General features: G+C 47.9%; 10 protein-coding genes across 10 annotated transcripts; 6 read left to right on the top strand and 4 right to left on the bottom strand.

The window, feature by feature from the left end:
• Nucleotides 1-572: 572 nt before the first annotated feature.
• Nucleotides 573-1,957, top strand: K444DRAFT_533568 (uncharacterized protein; the record flags this gene model as incomplete). The annotated part of the gene is made up of 3 exons (XM_024875162.1): nt 573-1,066; nt 1,128-1,714; nt 1,839-1,957. The coding sequence occupies 3 exons, from the start codon at nt 573-575 to the stop codon at nt 1,955-1,957; spliced, it is 1,200 nt and encodes a 399-aa protein (XP_024734419.1).
• Nucleotides 1,958-2,522: 565 nt separating this feature from the next.
• K444DRAFT_564949 (uncharacterized protein) lies at nt 2,523-5,509 on the top strand. Its single transcript, XM_024877084.1, has 6 exons — nt 2,523-2,896; nt 2,947-2,999; nt 3,045-3,742; nt 3,793-3,938; nt 3,987-4,618; nt 4,691-5,509. Exons 1-6 carry the CDS (start codon nt 2,772-2,774, stop codon nt 5,470-5,472), a joined length of 2,436 nt encoding a protein of 811 aa, XP_024734418.1. The 5' UTR covers nt 2,523-2,771; the 3' UTR covers nt 5,473-5,509.
• Nucleotides 5,510-5,699: 190 nt separating this feature from the next.
• On the bottom strand, nt 5,700-7,199 carry K444DRAFT_533747 (SET domain-containing protein; the record flags this gene model as incomplete). Its single annotated transcript, XM_024875175.1, has 2 exons — nt 5,700-6,737; nt 7,080-7,199. The coding sequence occupies 2 exons, from the start codon at nt 7,197-7,199 to the stop codon at nt 5,700-5,702; spliced, it is 1,158 nt and encodes a 385-aa protein (XP_024734417.1).
• A 188-nt stretch (nt 7,200-7,387) lies between these two features.
• K444DRAFT_533566 (coenzyme Q biosynthesis protein Coq4) lies at nt 7,388-8,319 on the top strand (the record flags this gene model as incomplete). Its single annotated transcript, XM_024875161.1, has 2 exons — nt 7,388-7,598; nt 7,655-8,319. The coding sequence occupies 2 exons, from the start codon at nt 7,388-7,390 to the stop codon at nt 8,317-8,319; spliced, it is 876 nt and encodes a 291-aa protein (XP_024734416.1).
• Nucleotides 8,320-8,467: 148 nt separating this feature from the next.
• Nucleotides 8,468-8,975, bottom strand: K444DRAFT_533632 (DNA-binding TFAR19-related protein; the record flags this gene model as incomplete). Its single annotated transcript, XM_024875166.1, has 2 exons — nt 8,468-8,745; nt 8,879-8,975. Coding segments are annotated over 2 exons (375 nt in total), but the record flags the coding sequence as incomplete, so codon positions are not given.
• Nucleotides 8,976-9,444: 469 nt separating this feature from the next.
• Nucleotides 9,445-9,750, top strand: K444DRAFT_489339 (uncharacterized protein; the record flags this gene model as incomplete). Its single annotated transcript, XM_024873182.1, has 1 exon — nt 9,445-9,750. A coding segment is annotated over one exon (306 nt), but the record flags the coding sequence as incomplete, so codon positions are not given.
• An 853-nt stretch (nt 9,751-10,603) lies between these two features.
• Nucleotides 10,604-11,741, top strand: K444DRAFT_614907 (uncharacterized protein). Its single transcript, XM_024880614.1, has one exon. It carries the CDS (start codon nt 11,020-11,022, stop codon nt 11,683-11,685), a length of 666 nt encoding a protein of 221 aa, XP_024734413.1. The 5' UTR covers nt 10,604-11,019; the 3' UTR covers nt 11,686-11,741.
• Nucleotides 11,742-13,888: 2,147 nt separating this feature from the next.
• K444DRAFT_653849 (Di-copper centre-containing protein) lies at nt 13,889-15,183 on the top strand (the record flags this gene model as incomplete). The annotated part of the gene is made up of 5 exons (XM_024885903.1): nt 13,889-14,023; nt 14,070-14,214; nt 14,268-14,372; nt 14,421-14,884; nt 14,947-15,183. 5 exons carry the CDS (start codon nt 13,889-13,891, stop codon nt 15,181-15,183), a joined length of 1,086 nt encoding a protein of 361 aa, XP_024734412.1.
• Nucleotides 15,184-15,209: 26 nt separating this feature from the next.
• K444DRAFT_592874 (glycoside hydrolase family 25 protein) lies at nt 15,210-16,300 on the bottom strand. Its single transcript, XM_024878270.1, has 2 exons — nt 15,986-16,300; nt 15,210-15,932 (listed from the first exon to the last, which is right to left on the bottom strand). The coding sequence occupies exons 1-2, from the start codon at nt 16,151-16,153 to the stop codon at nt 15,399-15,401; spliced, it is 702 nt and encodes a 233-aa protein (XP_024734411.1). The 5' UTR covers nt 16,154-16,300; the 3' UTR covers nt 15,210-15,398.
• Nucleotides 16,301-17,705: 1,405 nt separating this feature from the next.
• On the bottom strand, nt 17,706-18,857 carry K444DRAFT_509633 (6-phosphogluconate dehydrogenase C-terminal domain-like protein; the record flags this gene model as incomplete). Its single annotated transcript, XM_024873425.1, has 1 exon — nt 17,706-18,857. A coding segment is annotated over one exon (1,152 nt), but the record flags the coding sequence as incomplete, so codon positions are not given.
• Nucleotides 18,858-19,297: the final 440 nt, after the last annotated feature.

Raw genomic sequence — 19,297 nt, 5'->3', positions numbered from 1 at the left:
GCCATCTGCGACTTGCCTCTCGCAACTCTACTCGACAGTGCGCGATCTTTTCTAGGAGGTGAATTGGTCGGCGAGGCTCTGGTCAGGTTGTGCGAAGAAGGGGGATTTGGCTGTGCTCTTCTTACCACGATTTCACTTTTCAATTCGAGGCTGTTGTTACAATTTGGGACTTCTGGAATTCGCTCACTTCAGAGAATATTCACATTCAAAGTTCCCTGTACGGAACGGATCTTCAAGATTGCAAGCATAGAGCTTCATCTTCCATCTCCATTGTGTCTGCATCTGCCAAAGAAGGCTATCAGACTTGAGCTCAGTTCAATTTGGTTTCAGGAGTGTACGTATTTGTATTCTATCCCATGTATCGCGAAGTTGGTCGACGTCCGCGCGTCGAGACTCAGTAGGCTGCTCCCATGTTTCCAGCGCTGATCTCAGTTGTCCTTAGCTCACAGAATCCAATTACTGTTAATATCAAGACAATACAGAAGAATATCAACACTTTGAAGATTCAAGTTCTTCTCCGCAGGGTCAATAATTGAAGATTCTAGGTGTTCTTGGCGACTACCACATTCACCATGGCTGACGACGAGTTCGACATCGACATCTATGGCGACACCAACACCGAACAGGAGACAGAAGGCACTTTGAAAGAAGATGAAGAAGGCGACATGAATATCGACGGTCTTGAATCAGTAAATGGCCACGCTGCCGAAGCCAATGGACAGAAGCATGAAGAAGAGCAAGAAGATGATTACGTCGACATCAAGACCGGTAACGATATACGAGACCAGTCGATGAGCGAGCAGCAAAAGATCAAGAGCACCGATGAGTCCGGAGCTGATATCCTCACTATCCCCAAGCAAGCCCCACAACAGCAAGGTGTCAAGAGAAAAGAAGGTTCTGATGATCGAGATGTTGACCCTGGAGCGACAACTGCGTTGCTGATCTCAGATCTGCACTGGTGGAACACCGACGATGATGTTCGTGGCTGGGTCAATCAAGCGCGGGTTGAGGATGAATTGAAGGACATCACATTCTCGGAGCACAAAGTCAATGGCAAAAGCAAAGGGTGCGTTCAAGATCCAATCTTTCTCCCGGAGATCGCATGGCTAATCTGATTTCTATCACAGACAAGCGTATGTTGAGTTCACATCGCAACAAGCAGCCACTGCGGCCAAACGACAGATCGATGCCTTTGGAGAAGGGGTTCCGTATGCGAAGAAACATTCAGTTACATACTCGAATCCTAACATCAATCCCTTCCGAACACTGCCGAAAGATGCCCCTATGCGAGCTGGCAAGGATGGTCAAACTAATCGAGCACCTTCTGGAGGATATAACAATGATCGTGGTAACTCAGGAGGGAATTTCGGGGGGAATTTCCGTGGACGAGGCGCTGCTTATAACAATCGCGGCAATATGAACAACAACATGAACAACTTCAACCGAAATAATTCCTTCAATCCTGGTATGGGCAACATGGGCGGTGGTTTCAATGCTCCCATGGGAGGCTTCCCTGGAAACCCGATGGGCGGAAACTTCGGAGGATTCAATAATCGTGGTGGCATGATGGGTGGCATGCGAGGCGGTCCTGGAATGAGAGGCAGAGGGGGCATGAATAATATGATGGGCGGAATGCCCATGGGAGGTATGCCGATGGGTGGAATGGCTGGAGGTATGGGCGGTATGCCAATGAATATGAGCCAGATGATGCCAAGTAAGTTTCACTCCTTTATAAATTACTCGAGGGATGTGCCGAACACTTGTATACCACTTCCGCTGGACTGTACTCCGAAACCGGTTCTAGCAAAGCCATTAAAGCTGTAGCTGATGACAAGCAGATGCTGGTGGATTCCAGGGCATGCAACCCCACTTCAACCCGGCTTTCTTCCAACAAAATCAACCAGCCGGAGGTGATTGGCAAAATCCACACGGAGCCAAACGACCACGGCCAGAGTAAGGTCTTCAGAACCCTTAACTTTCTCTCGATATCTTCGAACTATAAGTTGACATTCGAGCTAATGATTTCTGGCCATGGATCTTACATGCATTGGGGGGCTAACTATGGGGCGTTGGGTTGAGCGATCTCGTTCTTGAGATGATGAATCTTCCTCGTCACTGTAGTTCTCAATATTATGTATTATAGATGGCGTTCAGATGCGTGAAAAAGCGTGCATTCTGTGTTCTGAATACGAATTTCGTCTCTCGTCTCAGTCTCTTCTACGCTCCTTCCGTTTGATGGAGAGTTTCCCAGTCATTTTCCATGCTACTCGCACTTTTTGCACGCAGGTCGTTCCTGCCATGTCAGTGAGACGCCGTGCTAAGAAAATTGCTAAGTGGCGAGTCCTCTCCAAATCAATTTACCATTCTTCTTCTCACATTGAGTTGCAATAGTCTTACATATCTCTACAAGAATTCTAGCAAACAGCATCCTCAAGACATTGATACGTTTACGAAGCAACCCCGTCACCTCACAGGCCGACAAAATGGGCAACCGCTTCTCCTCGAACTCCACGGGCGGCTCCGCTCCCAATGGGGATGTTTCTTCCATTACTGCTGCCGGGGATAATAGCTATGGATCTGGAGCCACGCACCATATCCGTGACATTACAGCTCGATGCGTTCTCTACCCCCATTCTGCCGATTCATGTCCTTGGCTCTACACACCTGGGCATGGCATTTTCCCTCGAAATGTTACCGACCCAACTGGCAGAGTACTCATCGAAACGAAACCCTATGGCATCGCGAGATTCCATCATGGGGCATGGATTGGGATGACTATTCTCGCAGCAGCGTTATTGATCTTATGTGCACTATTCGCTGGCTTGACATTAGGAGTCTGTGGTCTCGATGCGACATTGCTGCAGCTGAGATGTGTTACGGGAACACCCAGAGAAAGGTATGAGGCTACTCTTGGTGCAAGAATTAACCAAGCTGACAAACTTTCAGGAGACAAGCATGTATGGTCTTTGGAATGAAGCGTCGTGGTACTTGGATGCTATGTGAGTAGTACCGACGGATATCAAGTGCCTCTGCTAACATTTTAGGCTCTCTCATCATATGCGCAGTCCTATGTGGCGAAACCTTTCCATTCGTTATATCGACTCTCTACCATGGACCTCAGATCTGGGTTCCTATCCTTGTCTCTACATGCCTACTCGCCATCTTCGCCGAGATCCTTCCTCAATACTTCATTCCTCGACAAGCTATCTCATGGGGCTACTATTGCTGGCCACTCATCTGGGGATGCATGTTCCTTACCGCAATCATAAGCTGGCCACTTGCTTGGTTGCTGGATCAGTTTTCTTGCAAGTCCCAAAAAGACAAATATCTTATCTTCAACAACGACGATCTGGGTACTCTTATCAAACATCACGAGCGTTCGGAGAAGAACGGTGGCAAGCTGGGACAAGATGCAAGCCGAATCATGCTTGGAGCTTTGAATCTCGATTCGAGAAAAGTTGGAGGTGAAATTCATTCGCTTCCACGTCCAAGCTCAGGCGAAAGTGAGAGAGACGCCGAGAAAGCAGATCTTGTCGTAGTACACGGGTTGATCGTGCAATGGCACGTGGTCAAAGTTATCAACATTAATGAGAAGGTCGACAAGGCATTTATCAAGAAGGTCAGAATGTGGTCATACAGCAGAATACCCGTTATTGGCGAGCCTGGAGATGGAGAATATAAAGAGGCAGTCGAGTTATCGGACTGGAATGGGAGGAAGATCTTTGGATTCCTCCATATCAAGGTATATGATCTTGTTTCATGGGCACAAGTACGAAGGCTGACTTTGACGAGAACCTCATTGGCATCGACATCAACGGCAAACGCAACGAGGATGAGCCTTTACTTGTCAAGGATTTACCGCTGTATCCACTGCCTATTGTCAGAGATGACATTTCGGCTTACGAGCTTTTGAACATGTTTCAACTTGGAATGGCCAGGTGAACCTGAATACTTCAACTCTAGAACACAGAATTGACCTTCTTCAGGATGGCCGTTGTTGTCCCTGCCGCACCTAAACAGCCACGACTCGTTTTGAACGACGAGTGGGAGGGGCGGACCACACGCTGGACAGGCACTCAGAGAACCAACAATCATATCAAAACAAAATTGAAAGCATCCAAGTCGAAATTCGATTGGACAGTCGATTATCTTGAAGCTGCCCAGTTGAGTGCTAATGATAGCCTACTCAGACGCCATAGAATCCACGGAATCCGCTGTCCCAAGCCTGTTGGAATCGTTACGTTCGAAGATATCATTGATACGATTCTCCAGAAAACCAGTTGTGACGAAAACGACTTCTTCGATCGCCCTACTTCAACTCCACCAACCAAGTGCAAGAAAGCCGGTGATTATTCCCCGAGACCTGTTATCGGTGGCATAGCCCCAAACAGCACCATCCCAATCAAACACTCGAAAGGTCCTATCTCTTTCGAAAAGTCTAGCCATCCAAACCAGCTTCGCAAACGCAAACCTTCAGAGAACGAATACCCAGCGAATCTGGATGGCGCAGATGAACGCAGTTGTGACACCAGCAGCAGTTCCAGTATGCGAGCGCAAAAGTCACGGAAAGACTTCATTGAGAGCTCATACACTCAAAATAGTCAAGGGGGCTTCCATGGTACTCAAAATTCTGATTCTTCCATCTATCCGGCAATCATGCTGAGCATGATGACCACGGAAGACTTGGCAGAGTTCGCAAACACATCAGCTTCAACCTGCCCAGGCACCCCTTATTCTCCTACCCAGACGAGCAGCTTGCCATCTCGAAAGACCAGAAGTTCCTTGGGATCCGGTGCTAGAAAGCAGGCAATGAGACCTGTCAGTGCCGCTCCAGTACTTCCAATATTACGTCGTGTTACTCCTTTTGGGAGAAACACTGAAAGTTACGAGAGATCAGAGGAAGCCAAACAGGCGGCGTCTGAACTGATCATGCTGGCTCCATCATTGACTCCTACACCCACTGAGGACTGTCCCGAGCCTTGTCTGGATGGCCAGGACGTGTCCATATTTGATTTTGATGGGAGTATTGATGGCGAGACCGAATTTGCGAGAGACCCTGACTGTGAGATGAGCAGCAATCTTATCGTGATTGATTCTTCTGAGGAGGAAAATGAGGAAGGAATTTCGACGCTGTATAATGCGTTCCCCGTTCCACCTAGCGAACAAGGACAGCACGAAACTTCCCTTTCCCGTGATTTGAATACTATCGAGGACGGGGGACGGAAAAAGCCATATGATGGTTTCCCGCCGGAACTGCTAGAGGCAAGCGATGAGAACAGAGCTGCGAACTACGACTCCAAGACTATACCAAGATTGAAAGGATCCCGATCCTCCCGGGCCTCGGAACAGAACATACATGTTCGAGAGCAGAGCTTCCATGATGACAGGGCTTTGTTGCCTAGTCAGCGAAAGGCAATCAGGCAAGCTGAAAATATTATCATCGGAACGAGAAGCTCCAGCTTGCGGTGGTAATTAGACCGGATGCCATTATAATTACTAGGTCGGAAGGATTATGATGTTTCAAGAGTATTATTATCAGGTCTCTCATTTCTACATCGTGGTCTATGACAGGTTGTATTCTGTCCATGGATCGAGAAAGAGGCTCAGCCTGTTCAGAAAGTTTTTGATGGTTTCACTACAGGCAGGATTATGATTGCCCACGGGATAGAGTATAGAAGTTTCCAACTTTCTTTTCGTTTTCAGTTTTGTATCCTACCAATAGCAGCTTGAATCAATCCTTCAATCTGCAACCACCTCCTCCTCAACATGTCTCTTTGACACTCCATTCCCACATCCTCCGCAAGACTATCCATCTCTTTGATCTTTTCCTTCACCTCTTGCTCAAAATCTCGCAAAACCTTCCCCAAAAACTTATCCACAGCCCCCTGCTCCTTCTCCCCATCCTCCAACCCATCGACAAAACGCTCCCACTTCCTGATCGGCAGAACGAGAATTCGTAACGCGACTTGAGTGCGGTAACACACTTCTTTCTTGTCTAAGAGGTACTTCCCCAAGAACCCTCGTTCTTCTAACTGCTCCTTTTGCTTCGCGGAGAAGCGAGGCAGAATATGTGCATCAAGCGGAGCTTCGTCCCATTGATTCCCTCCCCCCACCCCACTGAGAATAAACCCATACTCCGTGAGAAGGAAATCATTGGAATGATTCCCGTAACTGATATAAACCTCTTCTCCTTTCTTAATTCTGGCTGGCGTCATGATGCTATAGCCGGAGGAAGAAAATGATGCAGAGCAAGCGGACGGGGAAGAAGTGTGGTTGAAGTAATCCGCGAATGGGGATTGTGCCATGCAGTCATCTCTATTTGAAGGATGTAGGTTTCGGTGTGCAGGGAGAGGAGACAGGAAGTAGAAAGTTCGGGTGTTGATTATTAGCCAGCGATACACATAGTCCTCGTACTTGATGTCTGGGAATGCACTGGAAACAGCCGCCCAATCGAGCTTTAGCTTTCGCTTTTGGTTGAGGAGAAGGTTGTGAGCGGTGCTGGGGAGGAGAGATTGCAGGGTTGGATGCCAGAGGAGCGGCATTGAGGTTTTGAAGTCGAGGGGCGAGGGGAGGACGGCGTGCCAGGGACCTCGTGTGGAAGACGTGTCGAGGAGGAGGTCAGTGGCCAGAAGGTTGTGGATTGTGCTGATCTTGGGGAGGGACCGGGTGAGGGATTTGGGAACTGTGTAGGCGGTGCGGAGAGCGGAGATGGGGACTGTTAGGAGGGTTTCTCCTGCCTGAGAGACGTGTTAGGGGGTGTCTAAGTCCAGAGGTGAAAATTGGGTTGGAGAGATTTGCAAGTGAGGCGTGAGGAAATTGGGTTGAAAAATGGAATGGAGACTTTCAAGAGAAAATATAAAGAGAAATATAAGTCCATATAATGACAGCCTTTGAGTATGCTTTCGATATTAGAGAGAGGGTTTTCGAGGAATGTACTTCAGACCCAAGCCAGGGACAGATGCAATGAAAGCGAAAAAGCAACAGATATACCAAGAAGATCATCACGAAGTATATAAATCTTCCACTTAGAGCCACGAGTCAAATGAAATAGAGTAACACAGTGAAATCCCCTCACGTACCTTCAAGTCCCTCGCTGCAATAATTCCCAATCCCCTCCCTTCAAACCTGTGAGGTCTGATGCCATTGATCTTCACCCCCCTCTCAATCGCCCATTCCATGAATCTTTTATGAATATCCATAAATCCTATATATATCGATCAAGGACCGTCCATTTTGAAGCGAGAACAGTCTTTGGAAAGACTGTTATACTTGAGGCAAAATGGAGGTAGTCGAAAATGCAATGCGGATCGGCCCGCAAAATCCGGATCGGAAAAGAGCTCATTCTCGACCCATTCTCGACCTTACAACTCATTCCGCAATTGGCGACATGGCGTTTCTCATACGCCAGCAAGCATTGAGAGGCGCTCTGCCTAGGGAATTGCTAGCAGCTTGTGCAATATCTCTCAATTCCCGACACTTTATCGTCCTCAATCGTCCTCCACCGAATTATCCAGGCCATGTACCGCTCACGAGGATTGAGAAGGCGGGCCTGGCTCTGGGCAGTGCGGTCATGAGTTTGATGGATCCCCATCGTGGGGGTATTGCTTTCTCCAATTCAATGCTCTCTTGAGCTGGAAGCTGATGTTGAGGGCAGATTTGATAGCCGCTCTTGGTGAGGCCACAGCAACGCCCTACTTCATTTACCGTCTCCGCGACGCCATGCTCTCCGACCCCACTGGCCGTCGAATATTACGAGACCGACCACGCATCTCGTCGAAAACACTCAGCATGGAATATCTGCGGGCTCTGCCCGAGAATACGGTGGGGAGGACATATGCAGACTGGTTGGACCGCGAAGGTGTCTCCCCTGACACGCGCTCAGAAGTCCAGTATATCGACAACGAAGAGTGTGCGTACGTTATGCAAAGGTATAGGGAGTGCCATGATTTTTACCATGCCCTTACTGGCCTGCCGATTGTAAGGGAAGGCGAGATTGCACTGAAGGCCTTCGAGTTCGCGAATACTCTGCTACCCATGACGGCGCTAAGCACTTTTGCTATCACAACACTGAAGAAGAATGAAAGGGACAGGTTTTGGAAGATTTACCTCCCATGGGCGGTAAAGAATGGGGCGCAGTCGAAGGAGGTCATTAATGTTTATTGGGAGGAGCAGCTGGAGAGAGATGTGGATGGGCTGAGGGCTGAGCTTGGGGTAGAGAAGCCAGTTGATTTGAGGACTATCCGAAAGGCCGAGAGGGAGAGGTGGAGGGCCGAGAAGGAGGCAAAGAAGAGGGCGAGTGATAGTTTGGGGATCAACTGATGGTGTACGATAATAAAGACCAGAATGAGGACTGGAATCTCCATTCCCATAACCGCAATTTCCAATCGAAGCAGCGTTCATTGTCCCCTTCCTAAAATCCTAACGCCAGACATATGTGCAATGGTATTCCTCCAGCCAGAGTCCAAGTTCATTCGAGATCCAAGAGATCGTCGTCCTCGTCATCCCACGTTCCCTTCCTCCGCGTAACCACAATCTTCCCCTCTTCCTTCCCCTCCGCAACTGCGCCTAGCAACTCCTTAAGCTGCTCCTCCGTGACCTTCTGCCGTAACTGCCCACTTCTCGCTAGCGTAATAAGGCGGTTTTCTACATCTTGTGCGCGGGACTCTTTTACGAGGCGGATGCGGCCAAGACGGTCTGCGGCCTCGGGCTCGAGGATTTGGTTCAGAATCGATTTGCGCGCTTCCTCTGGGAGGTATTAGCTTCTGCTAAGATTATTATATTATGGAGGGAGAGATGTGCCTTCTTGCTGCCTGTACGTTTAATTCAGTAATTATCAGAGATGGGCGAGGGGAAGGAGCTCACTGCCTGTCTTCTTGACCTGCACCACCTGCCCCGCTGCTGCTGCCTCCTCCGCCTCCTCCCCCACCACCCTGCGCCTTGAGCTGCTCGAGACGAGCTTTTCTGATCTGGAAGAGTCAGTTACCGTATTTGGGATCTCATGGGAGGGATAGCTACTGCTGCTAAGTCGTCGTCTTCCATGTTGGTTGTTGTGTTCGTGTTATGGTGGGATGTGAGCTGTTCGCGAAAGAAAAGAGGGGATGCGGGGCAGCCTCGCGTGACGAATTTCAATCGCCATTCAAGGTCCTTCTCTTCTCATCTCATCTTTATCGAATGCTTGAGGAGAAAGTTGTCATCAAGCTTACTCTATGAGCAATGGCTGTTTCACTTGTCTTTTGTGCTGTTTGCAACATGTCGGCGTGTACTCATCACCCTATTGACAGCTCTCAGGGTGAAATCCGAATTTTGACTCTTCCTTGGGATGCCAGGCAAACTCTTGGAAGAGCCCACATTGGTCTACTCACCGGCTCTTTGACGAACATTCTTCTGCCAGCCTCTACACTCCCTCGAGCTCAAAGGCTTCTTCGAGCAGCTAAACTGCCATTGTTTTATGCTCTTTCATATGTCTGGGTTGAACCCACCTCGAAACCACAGGAAATTCTCATCGACGGCAAAAGCATCCCAATCACTCAAAACTTATATGACGGGCTTCAAGCTCTGCAGAAGAAGGTCTACGGTCTAGTTCGAATTTGGGCAGATGCTTTGTGTACCTGTCAAGAAGATGTGGTTGAAAGGTCTGCACAGATCATGTTGATGCGAGAGATTTACCATTCTGCAAGTGAAGTGGCAATCTGGCTAGGAGGTAACTCTGACGACGGAAGACGGGCCTTCAGGTTCATCAACGATCTGACTTATGATTGTGAGATGATTGAGGATCTCGTTGAAACTAAAGACGACAGGCTGAAGAAAACATCTACAATTTCATGAGACCCTTGGGAAATCTGGCTCGAGGGTCTTTCCGTATGGCTCAAGTAGTCGATCAAATATCAGATCTAAAATCACCGGCAGGACTGGATAGTAAAGCAGAAATACTCATCGACCCAGATGCGGAATATTCCCTGCATCGGATCGAATTTGGAAACCCAGGGTGGCAGCCCTCTGCTCAACGTCTTGCAAAGGCCAATGAAGAAGGCGATTTTTCGAAATCGCAAGCTCGATCAATCGCATCTTCACTCAGAATGACTGGTTCTCAAGGATGTGAGTCTCTACTTCTCGGAGCATTAGTCCCTCTTGTAGCAATGTCCAACAGTTCTACTGGCAATTTCCGATAGCTGCTGGAACATTCCACTACCTAAAATATTTGAATGAAGTATACTAATTCCGATTTCTTGGGAATAGGTGGGTTGTTCAAGTAGGATCCCGACACCCAGTGTAAGAACTTTGCCATTAGAATCTAAATGTTGAACAGAAAGTTGGTGTGGCTGATTCAACCCACTTTCAATTAGGTGGTATGTCAATGGAGTGGGACAGCGTTCTTAGTACAATATGCTACTTGCATTATACGAGAGGCATACCCATCGAAGGAATTCGCCGGTAAGAATCATCTTTCATGTGGAGTCCGAAGGGTTAAAGTTGCGTTGCTGATCATGACTGTGGAATGCAGTGTACCTTAATTGGACTTGGCACGCAGTGGGTGGAGCAAAAGAAAACGACATCAACTTCAAGACTTGGTGCGGGAATACCGCTACAGAAAAGCAACAAACCCCCCGGGACAAGATATACTTTCTGCTTGGATTGATGGGTGATCGTATGGAAGACATCCTGAAACCAGATTATTCCAAGTCTTTCGGAAATGTCCGTTTGCACACTGCATCCAAATTCTCGACCCAGACTAATAGAAAGAGGTGTGTTTGAACGTCACGCGTCACTTCATATCTCAATCGGGGTCGCTGGATCCCATCTGTGACTGGCAGACTCTAGACCGCAATATAGATTCAACGTGGGAACTTCCATCTTGGACCCCTGACTACACTCTTGGCTAAGAGGCTGCACCTGCTCCTTTGGTCCCAGTTGACAAGCCTCCGAGTATCTACGCTAGCGTCTGGTTACGATCACAGATTCAAATTTCAGCTTTCAGCTGAATCAACTCCTCCCGATTGGAAACAACTTAAGACGCGCGGGATGTGCATTGATACCATCGCAAGACTTTCGAATCCTGGCCCAGACACAGAGCCATTTGGTTCGAAAGCGACGCGATGGCTGTCTACCTTAAATTCAGCACAAAAATTCTTGACAGATTGGCCGCATGATCTGCAAGCTTCCCTAGCTGATCTGTGTTCGATAGTTTCGAAATATTCCAGCTATAATTACTCAACGGATCGATCTGTGCTTAAGTTCGAATCACCGGAGGAGCCTCAATCCCTTGAAGAGAACCAAGTGCTGGGTGCCTTTATCCACGTTCTTTTCCTGGGCCGTATCTCATCCAGAGAACGACTGACAGAGTACGATATTTCGGAACTCCTTGACATGGATCCTTTAATTGCCTTCTCAAAGTCGAAAGAGACCGATCACCTAGACAAGGTCTGCCAGGCCTTTGAGCAGGGATCGAAGAGGAGAAGACTCCTCATTACAGAGAAAGGCTACGTCGGCTCTGCATCTCAGACCGCGGAGGAAGGCGACATCGCGTGTGTGCTCCCTAGCTGTAGTGCGCCGGTGATTGTGAGGAAACTTCAGGATGAAGATTCTTACAAATTCGTTGGAGAATGCTACTTGCACGGCTTCATGGATGCAGAAGTAATCACCCTGCAGATCAAGGGTGTTTTGAAAGAGCAGTTCATCCTCGCATAAATTGAGAAGAATCTACAGCAAGGTGGACTTATCAAAATGGAAGATGACGTACTCAGTATGATGGAAAGATGATAAAATATTTCGTCCAAAAATGGGAGTGACATCAAGGGATGAGCCATTCGGCACGCCACATTTTTAGTCATTCCAGGACTGAACCAGCAAATCTTCTAGGTTTACGATGGAATTCTGCTTTCCGGGACCACCTTAGTGTTCGCCACCTCGCTGCGGAGTCCCCTTCCGTAAGAAGATTCGAGCAGAGCCGATGTGGTCCGAGGATTCTGATGCACGAGCCTCCACGCGTCCTCCCCCATCCTATATTAAAAGCAGCTCTTAAGATCGCCATAGTGGGGTCCAGTCTCTCTCTATTTTTCTTCACTTAGATAGTTTTTTAGGTCTTCCCAATCATGGTGACGCCTCCTACTGGCGGATGATTGCTCGCTGCTCCTTGGGCAAAGGTTCTCCGCAGGGCTAGGCTAATTTCTTAATCATCACCCTGGAAGATCTGAACGAGACCACTAAGAATCGGCCAATGGTATAAATAGAGCCTGCATCTACACAGGAAATACCATGATGACGACGACTTGCAGTTGTAGGTTTCTGACTTCCACTGAGGCTCAAGACCGATATCGAGACGAGGCTCCCTGGTCCACAACAACACCCTGTCAGTTGCTTTTCCTGTCCGAAGGTTGCGACATGGGGGACCATGCTCGCGATACTGTAGACCCAAAAATCGGTACTCATTTTCAATGTCCCAGGTCAAAGTCGGAGATTCCTCTGCACCCGGAGTGGCTGGATTATTATATTTCAGGATCAGCAATACAGCCGAAGAATGCTTTCATACTACAATGATTGAGGGGAATATTCGTATGTGGTCTTTCTAAAATATTCCCACCTGAATCGGGACGTTCACAATTTCAGTGCCGCTTTTTGTATCCACTGCGAGCTATCCCCAGCTTTCCGATCTAGCCGTATCTTACTCGAGTTGTACAGTGTGTCAAAAAAGTAATCAAGGTATTCCGAATATTCATGAATATTCATGATTAGCTTGAATAGAATATAATTACTGCAATGCTTAAATAATTTGATTAGATTAGAATATATAATCATGAATACTCATGAATACTTTGATTACTCTACACGTGACTATAGCATGTGATACGCTAGCCTGATTAAGTAGAGGCCCCGCTCTAGTGTCGCCTTAGCGCCACCTCGCTGCCTAATTAGTAGGCGAAAGGCTTGCAAAGACGATTCTAGATCGGGAGCCATACCTAATTAGGCTAGTATATCACGTGCGACAGTCACGTGTACAGTAATCAAAGTATTCATGAATATTCATGATTACCTTAATTAGAATCTGATTAGAATATAATTAGTGGGTATTTTTGATGAATAGATTAGATTACTAGCCAGTATTCTATTCTATTCTATTCATTTGACACACTGGAGTTGTACAAGTAAGCTTACGAAGGAAAACTCTTAGTTCGTTCCCAAATCAAAAGCTTACAAGTAGATTCTCTCGCCTACCAGTAAACTCTCTCTCCGCGTGAGTTCAATTTTGTATGTCAAGACGCATCATACCTTCTTCAAGTGCTGGGGTGACTGGTGCATTGTTGCGGCCTTAACAGGAAGTTCTGCTCAACGGTACTCCTGAAGCCCTGACATCTGTGCCTTGGCCGCCAGCTATACATGCAGGAGCTTACGTTGTCGTTTTCGTTGACCGATACTCTCTTTGGCAGGGGCAAACCTTTCTCTTATCGGGCGTTTTGGTTTTCTATTTTCAGCGCTCTCCTCACATGACTCAGAATCCCACAGATGTTTTCACATAATATCCACTCACTGGGCCACGGGGCTGACCTTCCCCGCGTAGTCGGACATCACTTACTAGGTAGTTCCTCACTTTTCTCCTCCAAGTCCTTGCAGGTGAGAGACATGGTTTGCTATATGTTCCTAAGATAGTGCTAGCGGAGAATCTGGTCAAGCCCTGAGTGGAAGCGTTGGGATTCTATTCGTCAACGCCACTTCCGTCAACTGTTGTCCATACGCGGCCTCACGGGACTCTCCGATGATAGAGGGAAGGTATGAGGATACACAGCTGCTATGAACAAAGCAACGGCTATATAAGTCATCCCATGTCTTCATCGGTCCCAATGTCCAGCAGACTAAGTCGAATCAATATCTGCACTATTTTCGTTTTGAGCACATCATGTCTGTCTTCATATTACTTTCTTTCGCGGTTTTCATCTCTCATGCCTTGGGAGCATGTTCATCAGTTGAAGTCCGCAAAGAATGGCGAACTTTCACTTCGGATGAAAAAACAGATTGGATAACTGCTGTCAAGGTGAGCTCTTAATCCCGGCTTCATAATTGGATTTAATGCTTCTCAGTGCATGGCTAAACTTCCCCACAACGACTCCTTAGTGGCCACAGTTGGAGAGTTTGCTGCGGTTGCCAACATAACTTCAGACAGTTCCTATTACGATGACTACTCCTACGTTCATTCTGATTTGAACCCAACTATCCACTTTACTGGTATGCCACAACTCCAATGCGTATTCTTAGCGGCGCTCTGATTCGTGCCATAGGACTCTTCTTCCCATTCCATCGATATTTTGTGTGGTCCTACACTCAAGCATTGAAGAATGATTGCGGCTATACAGGTGTAGCGCCTTACTGGGACTGGACTTTGGGTACTTCCCCTATTCCGATCTTCTCTCACAACAACTAACCATCTCAAGATTCAGCAAACGTCCTGGACGCAACAATCTGGTCAGATGACCCTTCCTCCGGACTCGGCCAAGCCCTCGGGGTCTCAACCAACGACTTTGTCGTTTCAACCGGTGGCTTTTCCACCGATTTCACACTTGCCTACCCCTCCGCCCACGGCCTCCGCAGAAATTACACCCTGCGACCCTGGACCGCCTTCGCCGCACTAACAGCCTATTTCCCTCTTCCCGAGCTCGAAGCAAACTCTACCTTCACCCCTACAGCCATCGACGCTATAATATCAAATTACACAGGAAATTTCAAGGGGTTCCAAACGGCGGTGGAGTACTTCGAGGGTCCGCATGCTGCTGTCCATGAGATTGTGGGTGGTGATCTGGGAGGATACTGTCCCAAGGACGCAAATGAGGAATGTTTTGAGGCGGAGCCGAGTCCGACGTTTTCTGCTAATGAGCCGATGTTTTGGTTACATCATGCTGTGAGTACCCTGCCACTCATCTTGCCCCTTCAGGGACATTACGGACTACTGACCTCTCCCAGATGGTCGATCGCCTGTGGTGGCTGTGGCAGAATGCCAATTCAGCTAACTTATATGCTTTCGAGGGCGGAAGTGTGCAGAATTTGAGTTACTACTCGGAATACCCGAATGGGAGCCCGCCATGGTTGAGCATGGACTCCGTGCTTCCTAATGATGGGATCTTGCTGCCTGCTCAGACTACATTGGGAGATGTCTGGATCACGGAAGGAGATTTTCTTTGTTATACTTATGATAGTTGAACACCGTTGTTTGGAGATGATTCAATGGAGGGGTTTGAAATATTCGTGGATTTTTGAAAACAGCTTGTCCCTACCCCATCCCATGTCCCCGATTGAGCTCTCAACGACGTTCCGCTTGAAATACTGACCGAAAGAAACGCGTCCAAGTGATAACCCAAAGAAAATAAATTTAAGCAGTCAACATCTTTCTGGCATGCCCCAGCTGCGACCCAACTTCAATGACCCAAAGCCATTCTCTCCAAGCTAGCCTCATCGCCATTCCACTGATCCTGATCTCCAGGAAACTTCCCACTATCGGCAAACTGCCAGAACGACTCATAAGACCATCCCGCAGGCATAGCACCCGGTGTGCTCGCCCACCTCGCAAGAACAAGAGGGTAATCTGCACCAAAACCGGTGTTATGTCCAGTGCACGTATTCCACCAGCTTGTAGTGCAATAGATCATGGGATAGCGGCCAGTCTTGGAGTGATATCTGTTTCCGAAATCGTGGATGAAAGTCACCATCTCGCTAGGCGTGATGCCCCAGCATTCTGAACCTCCGTTGGGTTCGAGATCGATCATGCCGGGGAGGGTCTTGCCGTCTGCTGACCAGCCACCGCCATGAGCGATAAAGTAGTCAGCTTGAGCGGCGCCGTTTTGGGCACTTGGGTGGGCAAAGTGGTAGGCACCACGGATTAGCCCCTGCTTGTAGGAACCGTCGTATTGCTGTGTGAAATAAGGGCTCGTATAGCTAGTGCCTTCTGTTGCCTGAGGGTTGAGTTAGAAATAGTTATCAAGTAGTCGAGAATGAGGGGATTTGCCTTGACGATAGCGAAGCTGGCGCCATTAGCTTTGACTTGAGCCCAATTGACGTTGCCTTGCCATGCGGATACATCTAAACCTTGTGGCTTGGATCTCTTGTCGAGGCTTGAGGGACTGGCACCAACAAGGCCGAGAATAGATACGATGGTGATGATTGAACACTTCATGGTGATATCTGAGGAGTGGGCTGATGCGTCGAATCTTTTACTTTGGATACTGATCTGAGAGATTGGCTAACTTGGTTCTCGACAAAGCGGGTTTTAGAAGCGGTGAAAGAAGTGAGTGAATGATTTGTAGATGGAAAATGTGTTGAGAGTGATTGAATGAACTTGATGGATCGATATGGGCAGACATCTTCACCCATTTTATACTCCTCAGTATACTTATATTTAGTTCACTACCATTTTGGAACAGATCAGTTGCTATTTCTGTCGGTACTATCCCGTGAGAAATTGCGGGTTCGTGCTGATTTTCTGCTCGAAGTCATGGAGAGCGAATTGTTGGGAAACACTGGATACCAAGATAAGAAAATGAGACCTAGAGCCCCAAAGTCGGGATAATTATAATGCCGAGCCATGGAAATAGCCTCCTGCAATTTAAAAATATCTTATCTGAACCAGTCTTTGATGTTTGAACTTCAGAAAGGTTCATCAAAAGAGACGGCTGAAAATCCTTCAATGACTTCAATCACCGATCCATTCCATGCCCTCAAAGTACTGCGTCCAATTATCCAAACAAACGCTCGTACGTTTATTTCCCGCCAAAGCTTACCCCCTTGAAGTTGAAGTAAGAACTCAGACTTTGAGTTCTCACTGGAGAATCGGGAGGATCTTTGAGGCTGTGTGATACTCGGTTGGGGTCGGAATCCGCCTTAGCTCAACCAAAGCCAATCAGAGACCCGATACCCCTGAGAGGCGTGACTTTTAGCGATGGGCGATCTGGCGCCCCTGAGTGGCAGAATCTTAAATAGAATGTCGTGCAGGCGGGAAAGTTCCGTTGGACCCCATATGCTGATTTCCGGTATCTTGTCCGAGCCCTTATTATGTGACACGGCACGAAGCGTGAGGCTTAATACAGTGCAAACTTCAAAGCTTCCATTCAACCCCGGAACCCGGTCACTTGTGCCATCACACAGGATGGATTCTGAGCTTCTTGAAGGAATTATCGAATGCAGGGTCCCGCATGCTCGCTAGACTTCATCGCTAAATATTTCCTAAATCTATTTGAAGATTCATCATACCAGAACCCCGGCGACGATTGCGAAGAATCAGAAGCCAGTTGAAATTTCGAGAGGAAGAATCTATCGAGAGATTTGTTCGAATGCTTGGACGAGAATAGCAAACGCTGAAAAACACATGTGATAGATATTCCATCCACCAGAGGCTCGATACCCACACCAGCATGGATTATCTCATTGAACAGGTTGATGGTTCTTCTCTTCTCCTAGCGAGGGGACGATAGCAAGAAATGAGAATGCAAGCAAATGATCGACTGTAATGAGAAGTTTCGGCTCACTTGAGTGGATGACACAGCGGGAGCCACCGGGAAAGAAGCGAGTGGATAGATTTCAAGCAAATGTGAGAGCGGCACAACATTACATTTATGGTCTCCCGCAATACGTAGCTCAGAAACGCCCATCACTCCGAGTCTAATTATTGTACAAAGACGTGAGATGGGAGGCCGCCGCCCGAATCCCAACCTCTAATATTAGCCCCTGAAAGGTATATACAAGTTGTCCTGCCGACTCCTCCTCGCCTGCCTGCCCTTCACCAAATGCAAAAGCGTGTGGTTTCTCGGACAAGGAACTCCCAATTCCATGGCGCGCTGGACCAGATATCCATTATAGAAATCTATATCTGTCCTCCGACCAGCTCTGATGTCTTGTAGCATTGCAGACGAATTTCTTCCAGATTTTTGGAGACTTCTTAGGACAATGTTCTCGACCAAGTTAGCATTGAACTTCTGCTCAAGTTTATGGAATTTCGCAAGCTCGGGAAGAGACAGAATTATATGGCATATCTCCGCTACCAGATGCCCTATATTCTGCGATGCAGCATAGTCGTAGAGGAGTTCGTCGTTGGAGCAATCGTATGCCACGGAAAGGGGGCCAATAACAGCACCGACTGCTAATTGCCTAAGCTGCCTAACGAAGAAGGTTTTGTGCCCGAGACTTTCTGCGTTCAATCCAGGTGTCCGAATCAGGCTTCCAACCAGATGTCGGGCTTGTGGTGACCAGCTAAAGTCCGTTCGATTGATGACGGGGCAGAAGTATTCTTCTTTGGTCTCCACGACTTGTGGCAATTTTGCACAAAGGAAACTTCCAATCCGATTCTCCACAATGGTGAAATGCTGATCCGTTGACTTCACGTCGTGAGTAATCCTCCCCAAGACATAGGTTGGTCTGTCATGAGGATCAGGGAAGATCCTGCTGTTCATCTTCTCGATAATGCCCAATCCATCTTGCACGAAGCAGATCGTACTTGTCTTTCGAAGCCGGTGTTTGATCGAGGAAATTGCTGAGAGCGTGATACACGGATTGGTAGTGACGACCAAGCTATCAATCACGGTATTGGGCGGTTCAGCAGAATGTTCCAGATTGGGGCCGAATCCCGGAAACCGCTGGAGCGGATCCTGTCTCTGAAAGTCTGCGGAAGACTCTATGTGAAAGCCGGTTTGAACATGATACTCGCCATTGATCAAGATCTTGATGGCGGCTCCTTCGTCGTGCCACTGTTGCATGACAAGGGGGCGATGCATGAGCAGTGTGACAGGTGGGCCATTGGGAAGACCAGCCAAGGAGTGAGCAATGAGTTTGCCTACTGTACCCAAGCCAAGAACATGGATTGTTCGGTTCATTTTCGCCTGCTCCTTTTGCAGCTCAAGTTTCTTGGACAGCTCTTTTTCGGACTCCTTCTTGAGCTCGTCCTGACTTAATCGCGGTGGTGGCCGCCAAGGTCTGTTCCACATTCCCAAATTGAAATGCTGCATTGCACGCTCTAATTCCTCATCATGCTCCAAGTGTGTGGCAGGGTCCATATCGGCTCGGAATGATAGTTGTGCTTCCTCGTGAACATCATTTAAGCTACCCACGATCAAATTGGATTCTGGGTCGGATTCTGACCCAGAAAGAGTAGTCGAGGTGCTTTGTGGTTCTGCTGGCATACCAAATGTATCATTTTCGTTCAGGGTAGTAGAATTCGCATGCTGTGCTGATGACGTGCCATTTCCCCCCTCGATATCATCCCTCTCGAGCTGAGCAAACCCATCTGTATCTTCACCCAGATCTGTTCCTGCACCTTTAAACGGCGGTT

Source organism: Hyaloscypha bicolor (assembly GCF_002865645.1).
Source record: "Hyaloscypha bicolor E unplaced genomic scaffold K444scaffold_116, whole genome shotgun sequence".
In the NCBI taxonomy this organism is placed as follows: Eukaryota; Fungi; Ascomycota; class Leotiomycetes; order Helotiales; family Hyaloscyphaceae; genus Hyaloscypha; species Hyaloscypha bicolor.
This window is presented reverse-complemented; position numbering and strand designations above follow the sequence as displayed.

Bases quoted from the DNA above. Each gene is read 5' to 3' on its own strand.
- K444DRAFT_592874 (XM_024878270.1), bottom strand. From the start codon at position 16,153: ATGAAGTGTTCAATCATCACCATCGTATCTATTCTCGGCCTTGTTGGT. The intron at 15,933-15,985 runs GCAAATCCCCTC...CTCAACCCTCAG, and splicing joins CCAGCTTCGCTATCGTCAAG to GCAACAGAAGGCACTAGCTA.
- K444DRAFT_614907 (XM_024880614.1), top strand. From the start codon at position 11,020: ATGTGCATTGATACCATCGCAAGACTTTCGAATCCTGGCCCAGACACA.
- K444DRAFT_564949 (XM_024877084.1), top strand. From the start codon at position 2,772: ATGACTATTCTCGCAGCAGCGTTATTGATCTTATGTGCACTATTCGCT. The intron at 3,000-3,044 runs GTGAGTAGTACC...CTAACATTTTAG, and splicing joins TCGTGGTACTTGGATGCTAT to GCTCTCTCATCATATGCGCA. The intron at 4,619-4,690 runs GTACTCAAAATT...AAGACTTGGCAG, and splicing joins TAGTCAAGGGGGCTTCCATG to AGTTCGCAAACACATCAGCT.